The following is a 19196-nucleotide window of genomic DNA, read 5'->3' on the forward strand; positions in this document are numbered from 1 at the left end:
AGCTATACTATATATTAAGTTTGAGAATCTTTTAATTTTTATTTTATTTTTTTTATTTATCTTTTAATTCATATTTCAAAAAGATAAGGTAATCTCTCACTATTTTTATAATTATTTTTTTATCCTTTAAATACTATACTAGTAGTATCTATGCAATCTATAATATATTATTAAGTTTCAGATGTCTAGAGTAACTAAATTTTGGTGTCATGGTCTGTTTTAATAATTATATATATAAATAAAGTGTTAAAATTTTAAAGCAAGTCACATGTAGCTCAGCGGATGGATTCTTAGTTTTCTAAGTATTAGGTTGTAGGTTCAATTCTTACTTAATCTTTTTTTTTTTCTTATTTATTTTTTAATTCATATATCAAAATTGAAGTATAGTTTGTCATTATTTCTTATAATTATATTTTAATTTTTATATATAAATATAAATAAAATAAATTATAAAAATATTATATAAATATGCAACGTATTCATCGTTACATTAATATATTAAGATAAAGAGACAATTTGATCGATAGGTCGGCGCCAGTGGTGGTGTAACGTTGAAAGGCAAATCACATGCAAGTTTGTGGGCTCCACTCGTCTACACACGGTTTATGTGGGCCCCGCCAATGACAGATTTATCCGCATTTCCCCTCCCTTCTTTATTTATTTTACTCTTTCTATTTAATGCACGCAATTTGAGCATTTAATTTTTGTTTCCTTAGGTTTTATCGGGAAGTGGTAGCTCAAAAATTATGGAGCAAGTTGTTGACAAAATGAGCGTAAAATTTTGAAGGTTGGGAGATGGATTGGTTGATGAATTTGTGATAATGATTATTAAGATTACAATAAACTCTTGATAAAATTTAATTTAATTTAATTTAATAATGACTCATAAAAATATTTCTTATCTATACAAAAATTATCGGTCAACAACAATCATGTTTAGTGCTGTAAAATGAATCGAATTGATTTGAAAAAATATTCGATCCATATAAGAAATTATCGAATTTGAGCCAAGTTCGATAATCGATTCTTATAAGAATCCGAGCCTTAAAATTTTGTTTATGTTCTACTCAATTTGGTTTTATATTCCTACACCAAAGGGTGTGACAGCTCGAACCTGATCCAATCCATTACAGAAGCTCGTAAAGTGAGACTATTGGGCCAAGCGGCCGATCTTAATGCATTTAGTCACTTGGTGGGAATTTTTTTTTATATCATAATATAGTAATTTTTTATTATCAAAATACCTTTTTTTATATATATTTTATTAAATTGTTATGTAAATAAATTGAATTTTTTTAAAAAAATTGTGCACGATGCCCCGCTTCTTGTGAGGCAGTAAATTATTTGAAAATAAAACAATTTGATAGTATATTAACATAAAAGAAAAAAAATCAAACATCTCTTATTATATAGATGAGTTCGAATTCGAATCGGAGAAAATTATTCATTTTCAATTATGAATTCAAACCCTAATTTATTCAAAAAAATTTATAAATTTTCAATTTTTTAATGATTGAGTGTGAAATTAACTTGGACCTCGGTGCCATATTTACTGTACAACAAGTGAATTGTTAACTGACTTTATCTCATGAATTTTTTTTTATTTTGAATATTAGATCGGAATAGTATTACAGTTCTTAATATTCGTCTCCTGTATCATCGTTTTAAATTGATAACAGATTGAACTAAAAATAGACTAATCAATATTTTTAAAAATTATTGATTAAAATTTTGTCGGCCCCAAAGAATCTGTACTTTCGTATGTCCATGTTTGCTAGTGATTTTATGTACATTATTTGCCTAAAATCAGACAGTCAAACATCACAATATTGTCTAACACGAAGGAATACAATTATCATGAAATTCTTTATATATTTGTAGATTTCTTGCTTAGTTCCATGCTCTCGCTAGATTTGTTTCAGTACCAGTCCACATAATCACAAAAACTCCTGTGAGACTGTCTCACGAGTCAATTTTGTGAAATGAATATTTTATATGGGTCATCCACGAAAAAGTATTACTTTTTATGTCAAATATATTAATTTTTATTGTCAATATAGATATGAAAGATCCGTGAAATCGTCTTATGAAAGACCTACTTCTAAAGAAGAATGGACGGCAAGTTTAATTACACAATAACAAATCACCCTTGAAGCCTCCCTTGGGGAGATCTTTAAAAATCAACAATGATTTGAAATATATGGGAACCAAATACAAACTCGGGAGAAAAAATGGGTACAGGCATCCTTGGTACTAGAAATAAGCACCTCTGCTGCTGCTTAACCTCTTGTAGTTATTAACATGTTCCATCTTCTAACATATACGACACGAAAACGACAACGTATTCAAACATCAATGTATCACGCTTTTCTTCCTCCATTTCACCAGGGTCTTGAGGAATACCATGACCTGCAAACGATGAAGAAATGCGAATTATTTTTCGAATAGGGACAGAAATCTTAGTTCTAAATGGATGTCCATCAAGTTTGAAGCATTTCATTGTGCGATCTTGAGGTGTTATTTACATATAAGAAACATGACATTTACTTTTAGACTTCATGCTAAAGAAAACTATGCGGTGTGGTTCGGAGAAATAGTACATCGAGATAATAGCAATACGAGGTTGATGCAAAATTTAAGAAAAGAAGCTTGTAATACCTCGGATGGATCCCTGAGAGAGTAAAATGCATTGCTTTCCTTAGGCACCGAAGAAACTATGATACCATAGCCTCGATTAGCCTCTCTCAAAACCTGTACATTGTTAAAGTCTAGTTAAGAATTTTTTGTTGTAATAAGTAATTACAAGAAAGCTTTTTCAAAAGTTTGTTAACAGACCTTGAATGCGTCTTCGTCAGTACGATCATCTCCAACATATATCGGGATAATATCATCAGAGTTCATTAACCCTGTAGTTTTATGTGCATTGATTTCATGAGATGCTTCATACGAGAGGAAACCTTTTAGCACTATAGAAATGTTTTGTTTTACTGATATAATAGAACCACTCACCGAGTGATTCGAGTAGAAATTCAACTGCTTTACCCTTGTCCCAGTTGAGGACTGGTCGGACTTCTAAAACCTAAATCATAACCGAACTATCAAGAAACTAGAAAGAGGGAAAAAAAACTGAAGGAATACTGAAAGTAGGCAGGCAGTCAAGATAATTAACAATATGACTGGCTTGTATACTACCTTCCGACCATGTGTTAGTCGCAAACGAGGATATTGTTTCAGAATTTCGTTAACATATTCACCAACTGTTGTCCAACTCTGTTAAACCAACACAGAAGAAGAGGGAAAACACATTTTATTAGTTGAAATAGAGTAAGATAAAAACACTGTATTGAACTATTAAAATCTTGAAACCCATTGTATACTTTCTCATCTACATTGCGGTAGTGCACTGATACACAGAATTTGTTGTTTTCAACTTTAGCACCGACTATGTCTTTAGTAATCTCAACAAGAGATCTAAAAGCCTGAGTTTCACAGCAAAAACACAAAGATTTCAGAATACAGATTAAAAATTATCTTTCTTGAACTGATGTATTAAATGGTAAATGACGCCAAGGTTGTTGCTAACATACCTCTTCAATAATAGGTAAGAATTCAATAGCAGGTTGGAATAAATTAACTTCCTTGCCCTACATCACAGAAAACCTTGTCAACAATTGGTCCATAAATTCATGCAGAATCGCTTGAGTTCACACAGTCAAGAAAGATGGATTTCTCAGACCATTACCTGCTTGTCGGTCGACCTAATACAATTCTTGTGATCGCTGCTAACGGGCCGAACTGGGCCCATGATATCCATACCATGACTTCCGGCATAGTAAAGTTCAGTTAGTCCTACGAACTCATATACCTGAATGAATGACATGATACACGGATTAAAAAACTACGAACACTGATTTTAATCTTGGTATATTTAAAACATGGGTGCGAAAGAAATCAATCAAAAGCAGCCAATTGTCACCTTGTCACGACTTCTTCCGCTAATTATTGCCGTGGGAAAATACTTGGCGACGTTGCTGACAGCAGCACGCATCTGGAAAACGAGTTATTCAAGATTCAGAAACAACTCAAGGAGACAGGACCAAAGGCTATTAAGGAATTCTATATTTTTAAGAGGATAGGAAAACGGTACCGTATTTGACATGAAGGCCTGATCCGGGTTGTCCACTATAGGAGATAAAGTCCCGTCGTAGTCCAAGAATAATGCTATTCTCTTTCCTTTTGCAATGTTTGCTATTTGCTCAAATGCAGCAAGTGCTGACGGATATTTAACCTGCAGATCCAAAACAGTACATTACAACATGATACTAGTTTCATATTCATGATAGCATTTTAGAGGAAAATCAAAAGGGCACGAGAAATTTACGAGCCAGTCACGGTAAGCAAGATCAGAGTCACTTAAAGCGGTCTCTGTACTTGACTCTTTTGTTAACATATTATGAGTCGGAGATGATGATTTCATAGTATCAAACAGGCTTGACCGGACATCATCAAGGATTCCCGACTTTTTCCTTGGGATTGTTAGGAAGAGATTCGAAGAGAAAGCAGGGCCGTTGGTTGGGTATGGCAGCATAGCTGAGTGGATGCCTAATCTAGAGTTATTCATAGGGGCAGTATCGGTGAGAACAGGGGACGTATGCTTTGATTTCAGATCCATTGTATAAAGATTTTGGGTTGAAAAGAATGGAATTCCAAATATGTGTTAGCAGGTAGAATCAGATCGAATGAGATTATTTGCAAAATCTTGAAAGCCAATTTAACCAACAGTTTTGTCAATAGAGAACCAGTTTTTAAGAGTATGTTTATCACTGATGGAGGGAAAACAGTCCATCAAGAAGATGATTCCTGACAAATAATAATCAAAGCGCGTGTTAATTAATTGATAAGAGGAATTTAAAACTTATCTAGCAAATGTAAGTCAAATCTTACTCTTGCATTTCTATTCCTTCTAAGTCGTTCCAAATGTTCTTGTCAGCAAAAGTAACTGCAAAATTTCAGGAACTGAATTTTCAGACAAAACGTGATTATACATCAAGAGTTTGCATCAAGACACACCCACTTCCACTCGTAATCAAATGAGAACTCTAAATCAATAAACCATGAAAAAGTGGAGGAAAAACAAAGCCATATACCATGCCAGATTAAAAGAAATGATTTTTAAAATAAAGATACAAAAAACATATTTTAACGTTGGATGTTTCTTGCCCATCATCGTGCTTAAATATATGAATTCCATAATTACAATATAATAATACAGCGATATCGTAGAGCTACCATGGGCATGTGGCAAACAATGAATTAAAAAAATAAATGGACAAATTTGCACATCAGCGGCAGATAATTGACATTTGAACAAACCGTAAGAGTAAGAAACTGAAACTATCTGACGCAAAAATGAAGGAACGCCGCATTAAACTTTGATGTCCCATCTAACTCGGTAAACTGGCGAGATCAAGTAAACAACTAGTTAACAACAAGATGAAGAGATCAAACACATCATTACCAAAGAACTTATGGCCTTCAATTCAAGAAAGTTCCTTTATGCAAGGAAGGATAATAACTAGAGAATGAATCCAGCAATTCAATGACTTTGAACAAACATTGTCTGAGAATTTGGCCACTTAAAGGCTATGAAGATACAGTCAGAGTTCAAATACTGTAGACAGCTAACGCATAAAGCTTGAGAAACAATGGTTTATAGCTGTACTATGTTTTCCTAAACCAATAGTATATATACAGAGGAAATAAAACCGTGTACAACCACATATTATTGGTCCTACAAAGAAACAAGGGTATCATTAAACATATGGACCCGGCTTCATCAAAATTCACAAAAATGTAATAAACCATGTTATTCATTCATGAAAATATATGAGAAAAAAATCGGGTGGATGTCCCTTTAACGTTGTCACCATCAGAGATCACAGATGCAAATTAATTAGTCCATTGGTGGAGCAATTGGTCTCTAGTTTTCATATACTAATTTATTATTTTGGCCCCCTTCATTAGGGTTTCATGGTGCTCACTAGGTAATAACTTAACAGATAAAGATAAGAAAATAATTTCGACAATGAACCAGCCGACAACTAAATGCCTCAATAGGACTACATATATATACTTGGAGATAAAAGAAAACAATAATGCACCTTATCTTCTAACAATAACACAACTATAATGCCGACATATTAGATTCCTATTCAATCTGTCTTGTCACAAAGAGAGAGTAGGAAAGAACCAAACTTTAAGTTGCAGGACAAAAAAGGTAGCAAATTCAAATCATGATATCAACAGAAAATGTTGAGAAACACGTCGAGTGACTCAAACTACTACCAAAAAGAAAGAAAAACACGGTTTAAACAAGATAAATAACAAAATTATTCAGAAGAAACTTGTTCCAAGATTTTCTCACATATTGTTTTTTTGAGAAAAAAGGTAATTCAAAATAGCATTTTCGTTGTGGCTCCAGCAAAGAGAAGCAGAACTTTTTCTGAAGAAGAAAGATGAACTATGGGCAGCTACAACTCTCAATCGTTGCGATTTACAAGGAATACATTAAATGAAAATTTGAAACTTGAGACACTTCAAAACCATAGTGGGAAGGGAAAAAATTTCAGAACGCAAGTCATATGAGAGATTCAAACCTTTCCAATAAGATAATCAAATAAAGTATTTATAAACAAAGCCCAAAAGATATGATTTTGTATTCACAAATGCATGTAGAATTTCGTTTCATGATTTTCCAACCTCGGTAAAGAAAAAGAAAAGGAATAAATGAATCGGAAATGCAGATCAAAACCTAAACCAATTCGAGAATGCAAACAAAAAAAGAATCAGATTTCAAGAAACAAGAAATCGCACATACAGTCAAGGCTCAAAGATCAAGATTCCAGCCCACGGAGCAGAAATGACGTCACCTTCCCAAAGAACAACTCCTCGAACAAAGCGCAGAAACCCAGTAGAGAATTTCCAAGAAACGATGAAAATGTGCAGAAATTGAAAATCAGGGGGGGGGGGGGGGGGGGGGGAAGCACGTTCACTTTTAGATGAAAAACGAAGCGTAAGGGGAAAGAGGGCGAATACGAATTTGGCAGGAGTATAAATAGGAGGAGACGTGGGAACGAGAAGAAACTGTAGAGTACTGGATGGTTGAAACCGGAGGCAATTAAAGCACAACGCTGGAAAGTTTCAATTCTGCACGCGATTTCGTTTGACTGCTGCTTGCGAGTTTTGTGTAAATTTAATGACGCTTTCCAGATAAATATTTCATTGACTAATATTTGGTCTTTGGGGCCTATAATTCTACCACCTACTACTGGAGATGACAATGGGCGGAGCGGAGAGAATCCAAAACTCGTTCTAAATTCCGTCTCAATCTCTGTTTTTTATAATAATTGGAGATTCTTTGTTCTCGTATCTGTGAGAACTAAGTCTTCACCCTTGCCTCATACCAAATTTTTATTTAGAGAATCTTCATCCTTGCGAGGATATACACACATATCCGCTCCTATAGTACATATTTTATTTTGAGCCCCACTACAGTGCAACCGAACTTCTCGGCTGTATTGTGGAGCTTACGGAGATACCGAAATGAGAAGCTATGGAATGGGGTATCTAGATCACCTCATATCACTGTTTCACTCGGCTATGACATGTTACTGAGTTGGAACCAATCTCCAAGGAAATCTCTACAAGGACAAAATTCAATCTCTCGACGGGATGAGAATGATCGATGGACGAAACCACCTAATCCATCTATGAAGTGCAATGTCGATGCAGTCTTGTTTAAAGAACAACGAGCAGTGAGGTTTGGAACTGTGGTAAGAGACTCAACGGAGAATTTCATGGTGACCAAAACATGTGTGACACGTGGATTGTTTGAAGTTAAAGAGGCTGGAGCACTCGCTCTTCTTGATGCTATTCATTGGACATCCTCTTTGGAACTCCAGGATGTTATTTTTGAAACGGACTCAGAGACGGTGCTCAAGGCAATAAGATCAAAGAATGTAGACTACATAGAGTTTGGATCGATTATCTCCGGACGCTGTCAAATTCTAGAAGCTCATCCTTGTTTCAAAATCCAACATACTAGAAGACAAGCAAATATGGTGGCTCACACATTGGCACGCACGACAATATCTTTTGCTAATCCTTTTATTACGTATCATCCTCCATATATTATTTGTAATTCAATCAACCACGATTGTGAGAACAATGACTGATTAATGGATATTTTCATTTAAAAAAAAATCTTTACAATTTTGATAATTTGTATTGTCGAATTTCAATTATAGTAATGTATCTTTCATTTTATGGTAATTTACTTTTTTATGAAAAATAATGACATAATATTGCACACGTGATCACATTAACTTACATCAGTGCAACCTCATAATTAAAAAAAACCTAAAATTACTAAAAGAACAAAAATAATAGATTAAAGCTAAAAATTGACTTAAATTATAGTTACAATTATGACAAACTTCAGCCACCGGTTGCACGTGTATGTATCAACTATTTGTGGCATATTTTAATATTTTATTTATATTATATATATATACACACACACATCCACAAAAGAAAACGAGTTCATAAAAAATGGGACCCAAAAGGGAAATCTTTGTAATGGCGCATACGTGGACGTACGACTTCGGGGGTTAGTTGGTGTAATGCCACGGGTGAACCGTGTCAGCAATGACAAGGCCACGTTAAAACCGTGGGCTCCTTTTTCCTTTTTGTCATTTTCAATGCCAGCTGGATTTTTGTCATCTATATATATCTATACTATTATATTAAATGTGAAGACATGATAATAACTACATAGAGAGGACTTCCTAAAATGGATAAATGTCCGATGAGAAGCCAAGACGCAACATGATCGACGACATTACGCCTACCAGATTGGACCTCGTTCCGTTAGACAAAAGGTATGATGTATATATATGAAGTAGGTCTTTTGTGAGACGGTCTCACGAATCTTTATCTATGAGACGGGTCAACCCTACCGATATTCACAATAAAAAATAATACTCTTAGCATAAAAAGTAATACTTTTTCATGGATGATCCAAATAAGAGATACTCTTAACATTAAAAGTAATATTTTTTCATAGATCCGTCTCACAAAATACGTCCCGTGATACCGTCTCACACAAGTTTTTGTCATATATATGATGCAAAACTATTTTAAAATTCACTCTAAAAAAACTCAAATATAACTCAGTTATATTGAATTAGAGCCCAATAAACTAGTATAAAATAATATTCTGGGCATTTTTTTTAAAAAAAAACAAATTTATTGAAATTAAAAAAATGAAAATTTTAGCTTTTTTTCCCCTTTTAATAAAACAAAAGATAATTATTTAAGCTTGTGTTCTCGATCCCGTCGGTTAACCTATAACTTAACGTTTAAAAAATCTCGTAAAAATATATATTTTTCCAAGATTTAATTAGCAGTTGGGACCTTGTTCAAGGATGTTCGGTCAATTTCTTCGAAGATGTTTTTATTGTTGTGGGTCAAATGTTCTAGAAGGAATCCCTTGTTCAAACATGTTATTTTCATTCCAATTATTCAAATTATTGTGCTTTTTTTTTAATAAAAAAATCAGTATAACTTTAATGAGATTAAAATAATTTTTATATATCAAATAAATAAATAATAAAATGAAATAAAATACAAACATATATATGTTTCTACCAATAATGTAACATTACAATGAACCTATAAAAGTAAAATGACACTTTTTGCACACCAATGTCATAAATGGCAAATGGTGAAAATTGCCCTTTTTCAATAATTTCAACGTACATTAATTTTCTGAATTTGTAATTTTTACAATCAAAATGATTCTTAAATTTTATAGAAGTTACATCTCGACCCTCCAAGAATTTGAAAATTGCAAAATAACACTTCATATCAATTGTCCATTATTATTAATTAAGGGAGAGATCTTAGAAAAACTATTTTTGATGTGTTTGGACATTGGGAAAACATTTTTGTTTTACCTAAAATAACATTATTATTATGCAAAATAACACTTCATATCAATCTGACACGAAGATAAAAAATTTTAAATGATATATCAAGTTCGAAAATCAATCATGACCTATATTCATAAGACGAGTCAACTCGATCAATACCTACCATGAAAAGTAACAATTATGACATAAAAAATAATATTTTTTTAGTCGAACCGAATCAGATATCCGTTTCATAAAATTTACTATTGAGACAGTCACACAAAACTTTTTTTGCATGAAAAATCCTCCAACTCAATAAATAAGTAACCTCATTATTTTGAACTTTCTCTCCGATTTTGAAGGATTAAATATTATCAACTGTTTTTGGAATGATCTAAATTAACACATCATTTATAATTTTATCTTAATTCTTTCTGATATAGCCATGAAGAAACGCCGTTGTTACATCTAGCTATTCTAGATGTACGTCAAACACTACACACAATGCCAACATGATTGAGAAAATATCTAATTGAAGTCAATGTCTTCTTTCTGAGCATACTCTTTTACTACTAATCTAGCGCGATACCGCTCCACTTGGTTATTGTCATCAATGCCTAAACATGGTACAGAGTGTTAATCACAATCAACTATAGAATAATGATACACTAAAACACTTGGTGCAAACCTCTACGCGTTCTGTTCTCAAGGTTCGGGTTCATAGAAGATGTGGGCCGGACTTGGGGCTACGGGCCAGGTCAGATGGACTCATTCCTTCCTTCATTCATTCATTCATTTATTATTTTTTTATGGAAGCCCATTCTTATTTATTATTTATTTATTTGTATTTAGCGCACATTATTAACAAAACATAATTAATTATTTAAACTTACGATATGTAATTTTATATAGTTATCGTCGTTTTTTAAGATTTTTCTTAAATATACGGATTGTCTCTTTTTTTTTCCTCATCTAAATGACCTAAAATTATAATAGAATCATATTTATAGAAAATATTATTATAATAAAGTGTGGATGGTTCGTGATTTTTTTCTTACTCTTTTCTTGTTTCAAGAAATCGACCATTTGTTAAATCCTTAAACTTTGATCGAATTTAGACAAGAATCAGAGTAAGATGTTTCAAATCATAGTCATTTGTTAATCATCTTTTTAAGTCTACTGCTACAAATTATATAAACATCATCAAACTTTTTAGATTCATAGATTTCATATGGTTTGGCAATCGATTTTGTTTCTTATCGACTATATATTAAATAATAATTGAGGTAATACAAAATCCTTTCTTTGACATCAATAGCCAAATACTTCAATTAAAGATTCATGAAAGTTTGGATTCATTGGTTAAACGACAACACAAAATCAATCCTCTGATATAAATTGGTCTTGTCTTGTGTTTGGTGGAGAGTAACATTGAAATATGACAAGAATACATTGTTACACCAATTTGTTACATATGATTTGTAACAGACATACCTCAAATACACACATCATTAACCAATTAATTAAATAATCATGTAATCTGAATTAGCAAATCTCACTACAAGAAATATGATCTATCACGACGCACTGCACGTTGAACATCGTCTTATGGTATCATTTGGCGACGCATAATGTGCTCAGCGTCGCTCAAATAGCGAATCGTGTGCGTTCATTTTTCCACTTTTATTTTGAGTTATTTAACGACTAGACAAAGCTAACGCGTCACAAAATGTAAGTATTTGACAACATAGAGCATACTCAACGTTGCAGATACGTAGCAGGAAATTTTCCCACCAACGTTCCGGGTTTTTTGGCAACAAGATTCAGTTAAAGCGTCGCAGAAAGATAATCTTAGAGCGTCGCAAAATTGGTAAATTATTTCACGACGCGTAGCAAGCGTTGCAGAATTTTTTTGATGGAAAAGTTATTTCATTGGTACATTTCGCGACGTATCGTACACTCAACTTCACTAAAGTGCGGAGTGTCCTTTCACAACGCGACTCATTGGCTTTTGTGCGTCGCCGAATAGCTTTTATTTTTCAACCAATGTCAAGGAATGTAAAAGAGATGAGCCTATTCACAAGCTTTTTGAACCGACTCAAAAAATATTTAATTCGAATTTAACTTAACTCAAGCTCAAATTATTTTGGTCTATATATAGTCCGCGAGCCGATCGCGAGCTTTGATATCTTATTAATATAATATTAATATATATTAAATAAATAAATTTCAAGCATTTAATGATTCGAATAGCTCACGAGCAAAACATTTTAAATTTTTCGAACTTTGAATCGAGCTCGAGCTCGATTATATGTATTTCAATCCGGATTTGAGCCATTAATTTTTTTATTGTATTCAGGTCGATTCAGTTCATTTATTCGATAATGAGTAGTCTAATTTGGCGGCAAGAAATATACTAATTGTTAGATTTGATCGAGCAAATTAAACGACGTTGACTGACCACTGGATTTTAATATCAATATGTGGCCATCATATTGGGAAAACAATTTCCCATTTCAGAATTTTGATAATCACAATCAAGTAAAATGTCCTTCCCCGTGAATGAAAAGGTAGACAAACTTGTAATCTTTCTAGCAAAAAGAGATGGGATTGACAAACTTGTCAAGACTTTCCAATATGTATCCAAATTAGTCCATTGGCATGCACAGAGTACACACCCTAGTGTTGCCAATAGGGCCAAGAAATGGGAGGTGGCCTCTGGCCTTAGCCGGAAAGTCTTCCGCACTGGCCGGTTCCTCTCCGGATTCAACACCTTACTGCGAAACCCAGGGCCAACGACGATTCTCCGATTGCTAGCTGTACTTTCGAACTCCGGTGAAATGGTCTACTTTTTGTTTGACCATTTACTTTGGTTATCAAGAATTGGGGTGTTGGATGCAAAATTGGCTAGGAAACTGAGCTTTGTTTCAGCATTTGGTGAGTCATTTGGTTATGTATTTTTCATCATATCTGATGTAATATTGATTCAAGAAGGGATTAGGGAAGAGAGAAAGATTGTCAAGTTAGGGGTGGAAGAATTTTCCAAGGAAAGAATCAAGAAAATCAGGGTTGACAGAGTGATGAGATTGATGGCCGTGGCAGCTAATTTGGCTGATTTGGTTATTGCAATGGCTGATATTGAGCCAAATCCTCTTTGTAATCATGCTTTTACATTAGGGATTAGTGGGTTGATTTCAGCATGGGCTGGTTGGTATAGGAATTGGCCATCATAATTTGACTTTTTAAAGCCAAATTTCATGATTTTGGTGGCCATTAGAGTCGTCGGTATGTTGTCACTCGTAATCTTACAAGTTTATGTTTATATATTTGATAGATAAATCTTGGGTTCTTTGAATTTGATCTAACAATTTTTTAAAAAAAATATTTGAGATTGTGAGTGAGCTTTATCAAGCTAAAATTTCGGCTCAAGAATTTTTCGGAAAATTTAAGCTGGAGTTCGATATTTATTGACTGGAATATTCTTTAACGTATATACGAAATTGATTGTCAAAATATATAATTCGTGATACAATTAAAGATAAAATAATATTTTAATTAATTAATATTTAAAAATAAAAAGAGTCCATTACTCGAGCTCTGAGTGTTTGAGCTTGAAATAAAATGTTCTTGAGAAACACTAGAAGGTGCTCAAGGTGGACTCAAACTCGATCAAAGTTGAACTTCAGTAGAGTGTTAGTTGATCAGCACTCTAGTTATTTGTGAGCAGGACTATTTGACTTGTAGGATGAAACGATAAAGAAGATTGATCAGAACAAAATGATTTCAAACTCGTTACAATAATCGACATAACAAGGTAGCAAAGCGAGACACCATCCTCTCATATAAATGTTATGGAAGTTGTTACAGAGAATACACCTGGTTCTGCGATAAGTTTTGGAGAAAGCTGTGATTTACCTTGCATTGGATCTTTGATGGTTACTTTGATCAGGGATACCTCTCGGGCCCCAAACAAATCAACCTACAAAATTAGCCACTTTTTACATGAGAATAAGAAAAAAAATTGATATCACACATCCTTCAATACCGCATACGGCTATCAGATAAACAAAGAGGTTCAAAAGTAATGGGTGCTAATGGTTGTTACATTAGAACAGACAAACAAAGCTGACCCGTTGGCGCTTTTACAGTGATATTTTTCAGTACAAGAGCTACAATAGTAAACTATGAAGATTTCGCGTCAGCAATAACCTATGAAACTTATGATATCTTTCTTTCGCACAGTATTCATTCTAAAAAAAGAACAAGAATACATTTGAGAACAAGTTTCAGAACAGTTATTTCTTTACGTCCGGTAATCCTCCTCTTATATTTTCAAGTATCAGTTCAACTGGACCCGGCATGCACCAGTGCAAGCAATCCTGTGGTGGATGCCTACCATCTGGTCCTCTCTGAGTGATCTTATTTGGGCTTCGATATTGACCCGAATGCCCATCATGACGATATGAAAAGGCTTCTGTGATATCCATCAGTTTCATTTTTGATTCGTTAAGTCTTTTTCTTCATCGCACGGTTAAAACCTGTCACCTGTTTCTCATGTATTACATTGGTAAAGCGATTTTCAACTAATTCGCCTTGGCCGTTCTTTTCCAGTGCATGATCCTCCGGTATTCCATTCTCCACCCTCGTAATGATCGTGTGAAAAGGTTCGAACAAGTGTAAGACTAGTGTAATTTGGATGAGTGCCTATGGCAGCAAGAATTGTCTCGACTGATTGGCTAAGGAACCGGGTGTAGCTACCCACCCTCCTCCCTTGACTATTTTGACGTGGAAGAATCTGATTGGCTAAAACAACACAGTAGAAATTAGAACTAACCCTCTTGCAAGTTTTCCTTGTCGAGTAAAAGTTACCCGAAGAAAATTTAGGAATTTTCGCACCAAAATCCACAGAAATCGTCGCAAATCTTCAATTTTAATTCAATGGCAGAAGCGTTACTCATCGGTAAACTGTAGCACATTGATTGTATATATACATTCATTCCCTTCGGTTACGTAGCAAAGCTCTTGTAAGTACTCTGTATACATCGGTTATTTCTTTTGTGTTGATTTCTCTTGAATTTGAGTTGATGGTATTCGAGATGAATTGCTTATTGTTGGATTTCATTTTGGGATTTTGGGCTCTCTCTTCTTTTTTTTTTTTCTCTCAGATCTTGAAGAGGTAAATGGAGGAGGAAGTGAAACATGCGTCTGCGTATGTGAAGTTGAAGAGGAATCAGGTGCCGCTTGAAGACATTACTCCCGGAGAGCTTAATCAGCCCGTTGATGTTCCTCAGGCATGTATTTAGATTCGTGCATTGTGTTTTCTTATTGATGATGTATTTTTGTAGTGTGGACTCTTCTTGAAAAAGTTTCACTTGAATGGATCTGTGTAGTTCATTTGTGTTCGAGGGAGATGGGTAGCTGTAATGAGTTTTCCTTGTTCTTAGATTATGAGTTCTTGTTTTGATGCTTTAATGTCTCAATACATGTTGGGATTTAAGTGTGTTGATTCATTTGATTCAGGTTTCACTACTACGTTTGAAGTTTAATTTTTTAAGAATTCAGATTCATTAATAAAATATATAATTTTTTATCTTGACATGGTTTGATCAGCATTTAAGTCCTGATTTTTTCACTTCTGCTCGATTAGTTTTGATGCCGTTGAAAGCAATCTCGTTGAAATCTTTTCGAGAACATCATTTTGTGTCATTCTTTTCTTCGAGCAGCCATTACTATATGTTGGGTGTAAGATGGAGTTTTTTTCCCCCGATTATGATTACCATCACTTAATCAATTGGGGCTAAGTTTATAACTGTGGGTACTCCCAGTTAATAGATGAGGAGAAAACATATTCATTGATTTTAGTTCCCAATGTATAGCAGATCGTTTATATTTGAATGATTCAAGGATATCCCGCATATAAGCTCTCATGATGTATCATGGATACTCTATGAAAGATTTAATGTGTCAGTATTTTGTCTACAAATCTTTTTAAATATCACTTTAAAATTTTTTGATTTAGTTTCATTCAAGTTTATTTTGTGCTTTTATGGTCACAACAATCTTGCTTATTTTAATCAACACTTTTTAAAGTGAGGATTTAAATGCTATTTGTGTGCTTCAATTTGCAGTTGCATGTCCAGAAGTGCAATGAATGTGGACAGCCTTTACCAGAAAGCTATCGAGCTCCTGCAGATGAACCTTGGAGTACTGGGATTTTTGCATGTGCTCAAGATACAGAAAGTTGTAAGTTACATCCTTGTCACCTATGGAAAAGTAGATAGTCAGATGTTGTGAAATGTTTGATCACACTCTTAATTTATTGGATTGATCTTAGAGCTCAATGTCCAATTAAAAAAGACTTGCTAAGACTAGCACCAGATACGTGAACAGCAAGTAAATGAAATAGATAATTCATGTCTAACAACCTTCCGAATCCAGTATATGGAGCATGCTGTGAGCAACCAATTTTCCAACACAAAGTGCATCTTGATTCCAAACAAATGAGAAACAATAATCACTAGGGTTGGTCCATATTGATGAACCAAGGATCCGAGGGTGTGTCCACAATCTCCCTATGGCGGATGAAAAACGTGCAGTCTCATGTCCATGAGCTTCCTTTCTTCAGTTAAGATACCAGATCATGGTTTCTACCGTGGAATGTAAACAGGTCTCTTGTCTTGTTCTTTTCTTTGACCTTCATGTGGATCACGGTAACGTGGTTGATCTCCATGCTTGTTACGTACTCTTGGATAGAGAGTTGATCCTTCATATTTAAGCACGGTTTTGAGACATACCTTTTCCACTCTATTTGAATACCATTTCTGTTTTAGGATCACAACGTACCATGGATGGAAAACATGGTCACTCCCCCAATACAATATTGAGGCCTGACACTGTGTACAGATTTGGTCACAGATGTCGCAGGAATCCGTGGTCAGCCTTAAAAGCTTAGCTGTTGTGCATAACATGTTTCTGTTTTTGGGCAGCGGCTTCCGTAGTGTCCAACAGAGATTAGATTTGCAGAGCCTGGTGATGGAACCAATCATTAACATGGCCATGGATCCATGGCTGTGCTTCCTTTGATTCCTTGAAAAATGGCCTAGTGTTACGAGAGTTCCTTGTGACACCTAGCACGATTGTAACTATGGAGCAGGGATAGATTCCATGGTTACCTAGGTCAATTTTTTCAACACTTTGTCTTCTCTCCATCTTCAGGCATGCGATATGTCCTTTGGCTCGTTGAGTCTACGTCACGTGAATTTTGTTCACTTTCCTTCATCCTTTTCCCATTTTTGATTTATCGGTCAACCTGCAGTCAACAAAAATACAGTCATAACCTGTAATGTTAGGAAAGAAACATGTCAGTATGCCCGAGCACGACAGTGAAATATGCGCGAAAAAAGTCATAAAATTCACATATATCAACTACATTATGATGTGTGGGGAAATGCTTTCATGGTTATATGAGCACTTTAACTTTCAATATACTGTTAATGGCCTTCCTTTCTTGATTCCTGCAATAGGCTGGACGGGACTATTTTGTCCTTGCGTTTTGTTTGGTCGTAACTTTGAACAAGTGAGAGACAACGCTACATGGACTGGGCCCTGCATTTGTCATGCCGTGTTTGTGGAGGGTGGCCTAGCACTTGCTGCAGCAACAGCAGCCCTACATGGTTTTATCGATCCAGGGACTACCTGCCTCATTTTGGAGGGTTTGTTTTTTAGTTGGTGGATGTGTGGAATATACACCGGCATTGTACGACAGTCATTGCAGAAGAAATACCATCTCGAGGTGAACTTGATTCTTTTATTTATTTGGTTTTACTTATTATTGATAAGCTGCCAAATATTAAAACTTTGAGAGGCTCTTAATTCTTTTTTGCTTAAAGGCTGATTTCACCTTTTCGGATGGCTGTTGCTTCATTGTAGCTATGTTTTTCATATAATGTCTTGTCTATGTCATTTTCCTACTGTCAAGCATGTGTTCCATCGTCTTTGATTCTTTTTTTCATTAGTTTTCTTCTTTTCCTGCCAGAGTTTTTTCAAACAAATAATATTTGTGGGTGTGTTTGGATTGGTTATATAAGAGTGTTGTTTCAGTAAAAAACGATATTATTTTTTAATCCCTAGTTTTCAAGGCCGATTATATAAGAAGAGAGATAACCACATAATAACTGCACTCGGTCTCTTGGCATGTTTTTTTTTAAAAAAAATCGTTTAAATACCTTCACAATAACTAACCAATTATTTTTGTTAATTATTCTAATATTTAGAATCACTATCACCAAATACTGTGAAATCAATTTTTACTAAAAATGAGACAATAATCCTAATGTATCATATGCACACACAGTTCTTCAGTCACTAATAGTTTCACTTCTAAAAAACGAGTAGGTATCAGTTCTGTTTCAAAAGTGCTGGCTGGTGTTCATTAATGAGTGCTGCTCTTTCATTTTCTGTTATTTCATGCCTTTCCTAGATGAAATATTACTAACATGGTTTGTTGTTAAATTTTGGAATGGTTGATCAGAGTCATTAGGTTTGGGTTCGCTGTCGGGCTTATGGTTTAACACCAAGTGTCTAAAGTAGGGAGATGTGTTGTTTCATTTTTAATTCACCATATCCGTGCTCCAATGTAGAACTCGCCTTGTGACCCTTGCATGGTGCATTGCTGTATGCATTGGTGTGCAATCTGCCAGGAGCACAGAGAGATGAAAGCTCGCCTAGAAGATGATTCCAGAACACCAATGGCCATTGTGAATCCACCTCCTGTTCAAGAAATGAATGCTTCTGTTGATAGACAGGATTCGGCATCGCCCTCTAGGAATGATACTAAGCGAGCTAATGTAGAGATGCAAGCTTTATAGAGGTCATTTGTATGAGAAGATGGTCTAAAAATATGGTTTATATTTTGAATGGTCTAAGAAAGTTGAGATTTTTTTTTACTATAATATTATGGAATAAAAGGGTGCAAGTTTTAGCCCCTTCCGATGGGAAACGCTGCATATTTGTCGTCGATTACTCCGAATGCATGAACATTGGCATGGAAAGCGGAATTTATCTTGGACGAGGTTAATGTTATTTGTATTTTTATATAAACCCAAGTTGGAAGTTAAAATCGAATCATTTTGTGCTCGAGTTCAATAGAATTTTATGATCCATATTTGATTAAAACTTAGGTCTCAACCATCATTAATCAAAGGTCAAATTATAACTAGGGATCAC

General features: G+C 34.5%; 3 protein-coding genes across 5 annotated transcripts; 2 read left to right on the forward strand and 1 right to left on the reverse strand.

Moving 5' to 3' along the window:
• Positions 1–2190: 2190 nt before the first annotated feature.
• LOC140973830 (trehalose-phosphate phosphatase A-like) lies at positions 2191–7372 on the reverse strand. Of its 3 annotated transcripts, none has more exons than XM_073436916.1 (13): positions 6930–7372; positions 4945–4999; positions 4382–4860; positions 4148–4288; positions 3977–4048; positions 3743–3865; positions 3588–3644; positions 3378–3479; positions 3193–3270; positions 3010–3079; positions 2836–2906; positions 2659–2751; positions 2191–2409 (listed from the first exon to the last, which is right to left on the reverse strand). In XM_073436916.1, exons 3-13 carry the CDS (start codon positions 4670–4672, stop codon positions 2353–2355), a joined length of 1155 nt encoding a protein of 384 aa, XP_073293017.1. In that variant the 5' UTR covers positions 4673–4860; positions 4945–4999; positions 6930–7372; the 3' UTR covers positions 2191–2352. The 3 variants fall into 3 exon arrangements, with proteins under 3 accessions (XP_073293017.1, XP_073293016.1, XP_073293015.1); XM_073436915.1 differs by having other exon boundaries at positions 6878–7372; XM_073436914.1 differs by lacking the exon at positions 6930–7372 and adding an exon at positions 5519–6097.
• Positions 7373–12353: 4981 nt separating this feature from the next.
• Positions 12354–13310, forward strand: LOC140972262 (peroxisomal membrane protein 11-4-like). The gene has a single exon (XM_073434710.1). It carries the CDS (start codon positions 12518–12520, stop codon positions 13202–13204), a length of 687 nt encoding a protein of 228 aa, XP_073290811.1. The 5' UTR covers positions 12354–12517; the 3' UTR covers positions 13205–13310.
• Positions 13311–14585: 1275 nt separating this feature from the next.
• On the forward strand, positions 14586–19060 carry LOC140973831 (cell number regulator 6-like). Its single transcript, XM_073436917.1, has 5 exons — positions 14586–14995; positions 15137–15262; positions 16100–16214; positions 17495–17763; positions 18611–19060. Exons 2-5 carry the CDS (start codon positions 15152–15154, stop codon positions 18836–18838), a joined length of 723 nt encoding a protein of 240 aa, XP_073293018.1. The 5' UTR covers positions 14586–14995; positions 15137–15151; the 3' UTR covers positions 18839–19060.
• Positions 19061–19196: the final 136 nt, after the last annotated feature.

This window comes from Primulina huaijiensis, chromosome 3, assembly GCF_012295235.1.
Source record: "Primulina huaijiensis isolate GDHJ02 chromosome 3, ASM1229523v2, whole genome shotgun sequence".
Classification (NCBI taxonomy): Eukaryota; Viridiplantae; Streptophyta; class Magnoliopsida; order Lamiales; family Gesneriaceae; genus Primulina; species Primulina huaijiensis.

What these genes read in the sequence shown, in the direction of transcription:
- LOC140973830 (XM_073436916.1), bottom strand. Translation starts at nt 4,672, where the DNA reads ATGGATCTGAAATCAAAGCATACGTCCCCTGTTCTCACCGATACTGCC. An exon ending in TTGCTTACCGTGACTGGCTC is followed by an intron (nt 4,289 to 4,381) that starts GTAAATTTCTCG and finishes TTGGATCTGCAG; the next exon opens with GTTAAATATCCGTCAGCACT. An exon ending in TTAGGTCGACCGACAAGCAG is followed by an intron (nt 3,645 to 3,742) that starts GTAATGGTCTGA and finishes TCTGTGATGTAG; the next exon opens with GGCAAGGAAGTTAATTTATT.
- LOC140973831 (XM_073436917.1), top strand. Translation starts at nt 15,152, where the DNA reads ATGGAGGAGGAAGTGAAACATGCGTCTGCGTATGTGAAGTTGAAGAGG. An exon ending in AGCCCGTTGATGTTCCTCAG is followed by an intron (nt 15,263 to 16,099) that starts GCATGTATTTAG and finishes TTCAATTTGCAG; the next exon opens with TTGCATGTCCAGAAGTGCAA. An exon ending in TGCTCAAGATACAGAAAGTT is followed by an intron (nt 16,215 to 17,494) that starts GTAAGTTACATC and finishes TTCCTGCAATAG; the next exon opens with GCTGGACGGGACTATTTTGT.
- LOC140972262 (XM_073434710.1), top strand. Translation starts at nt 12,518, where the DNA reads ATGTCCTTCCCCGTGAATGAAAAGGTAGACAAACTTGTAATCTTTCTA.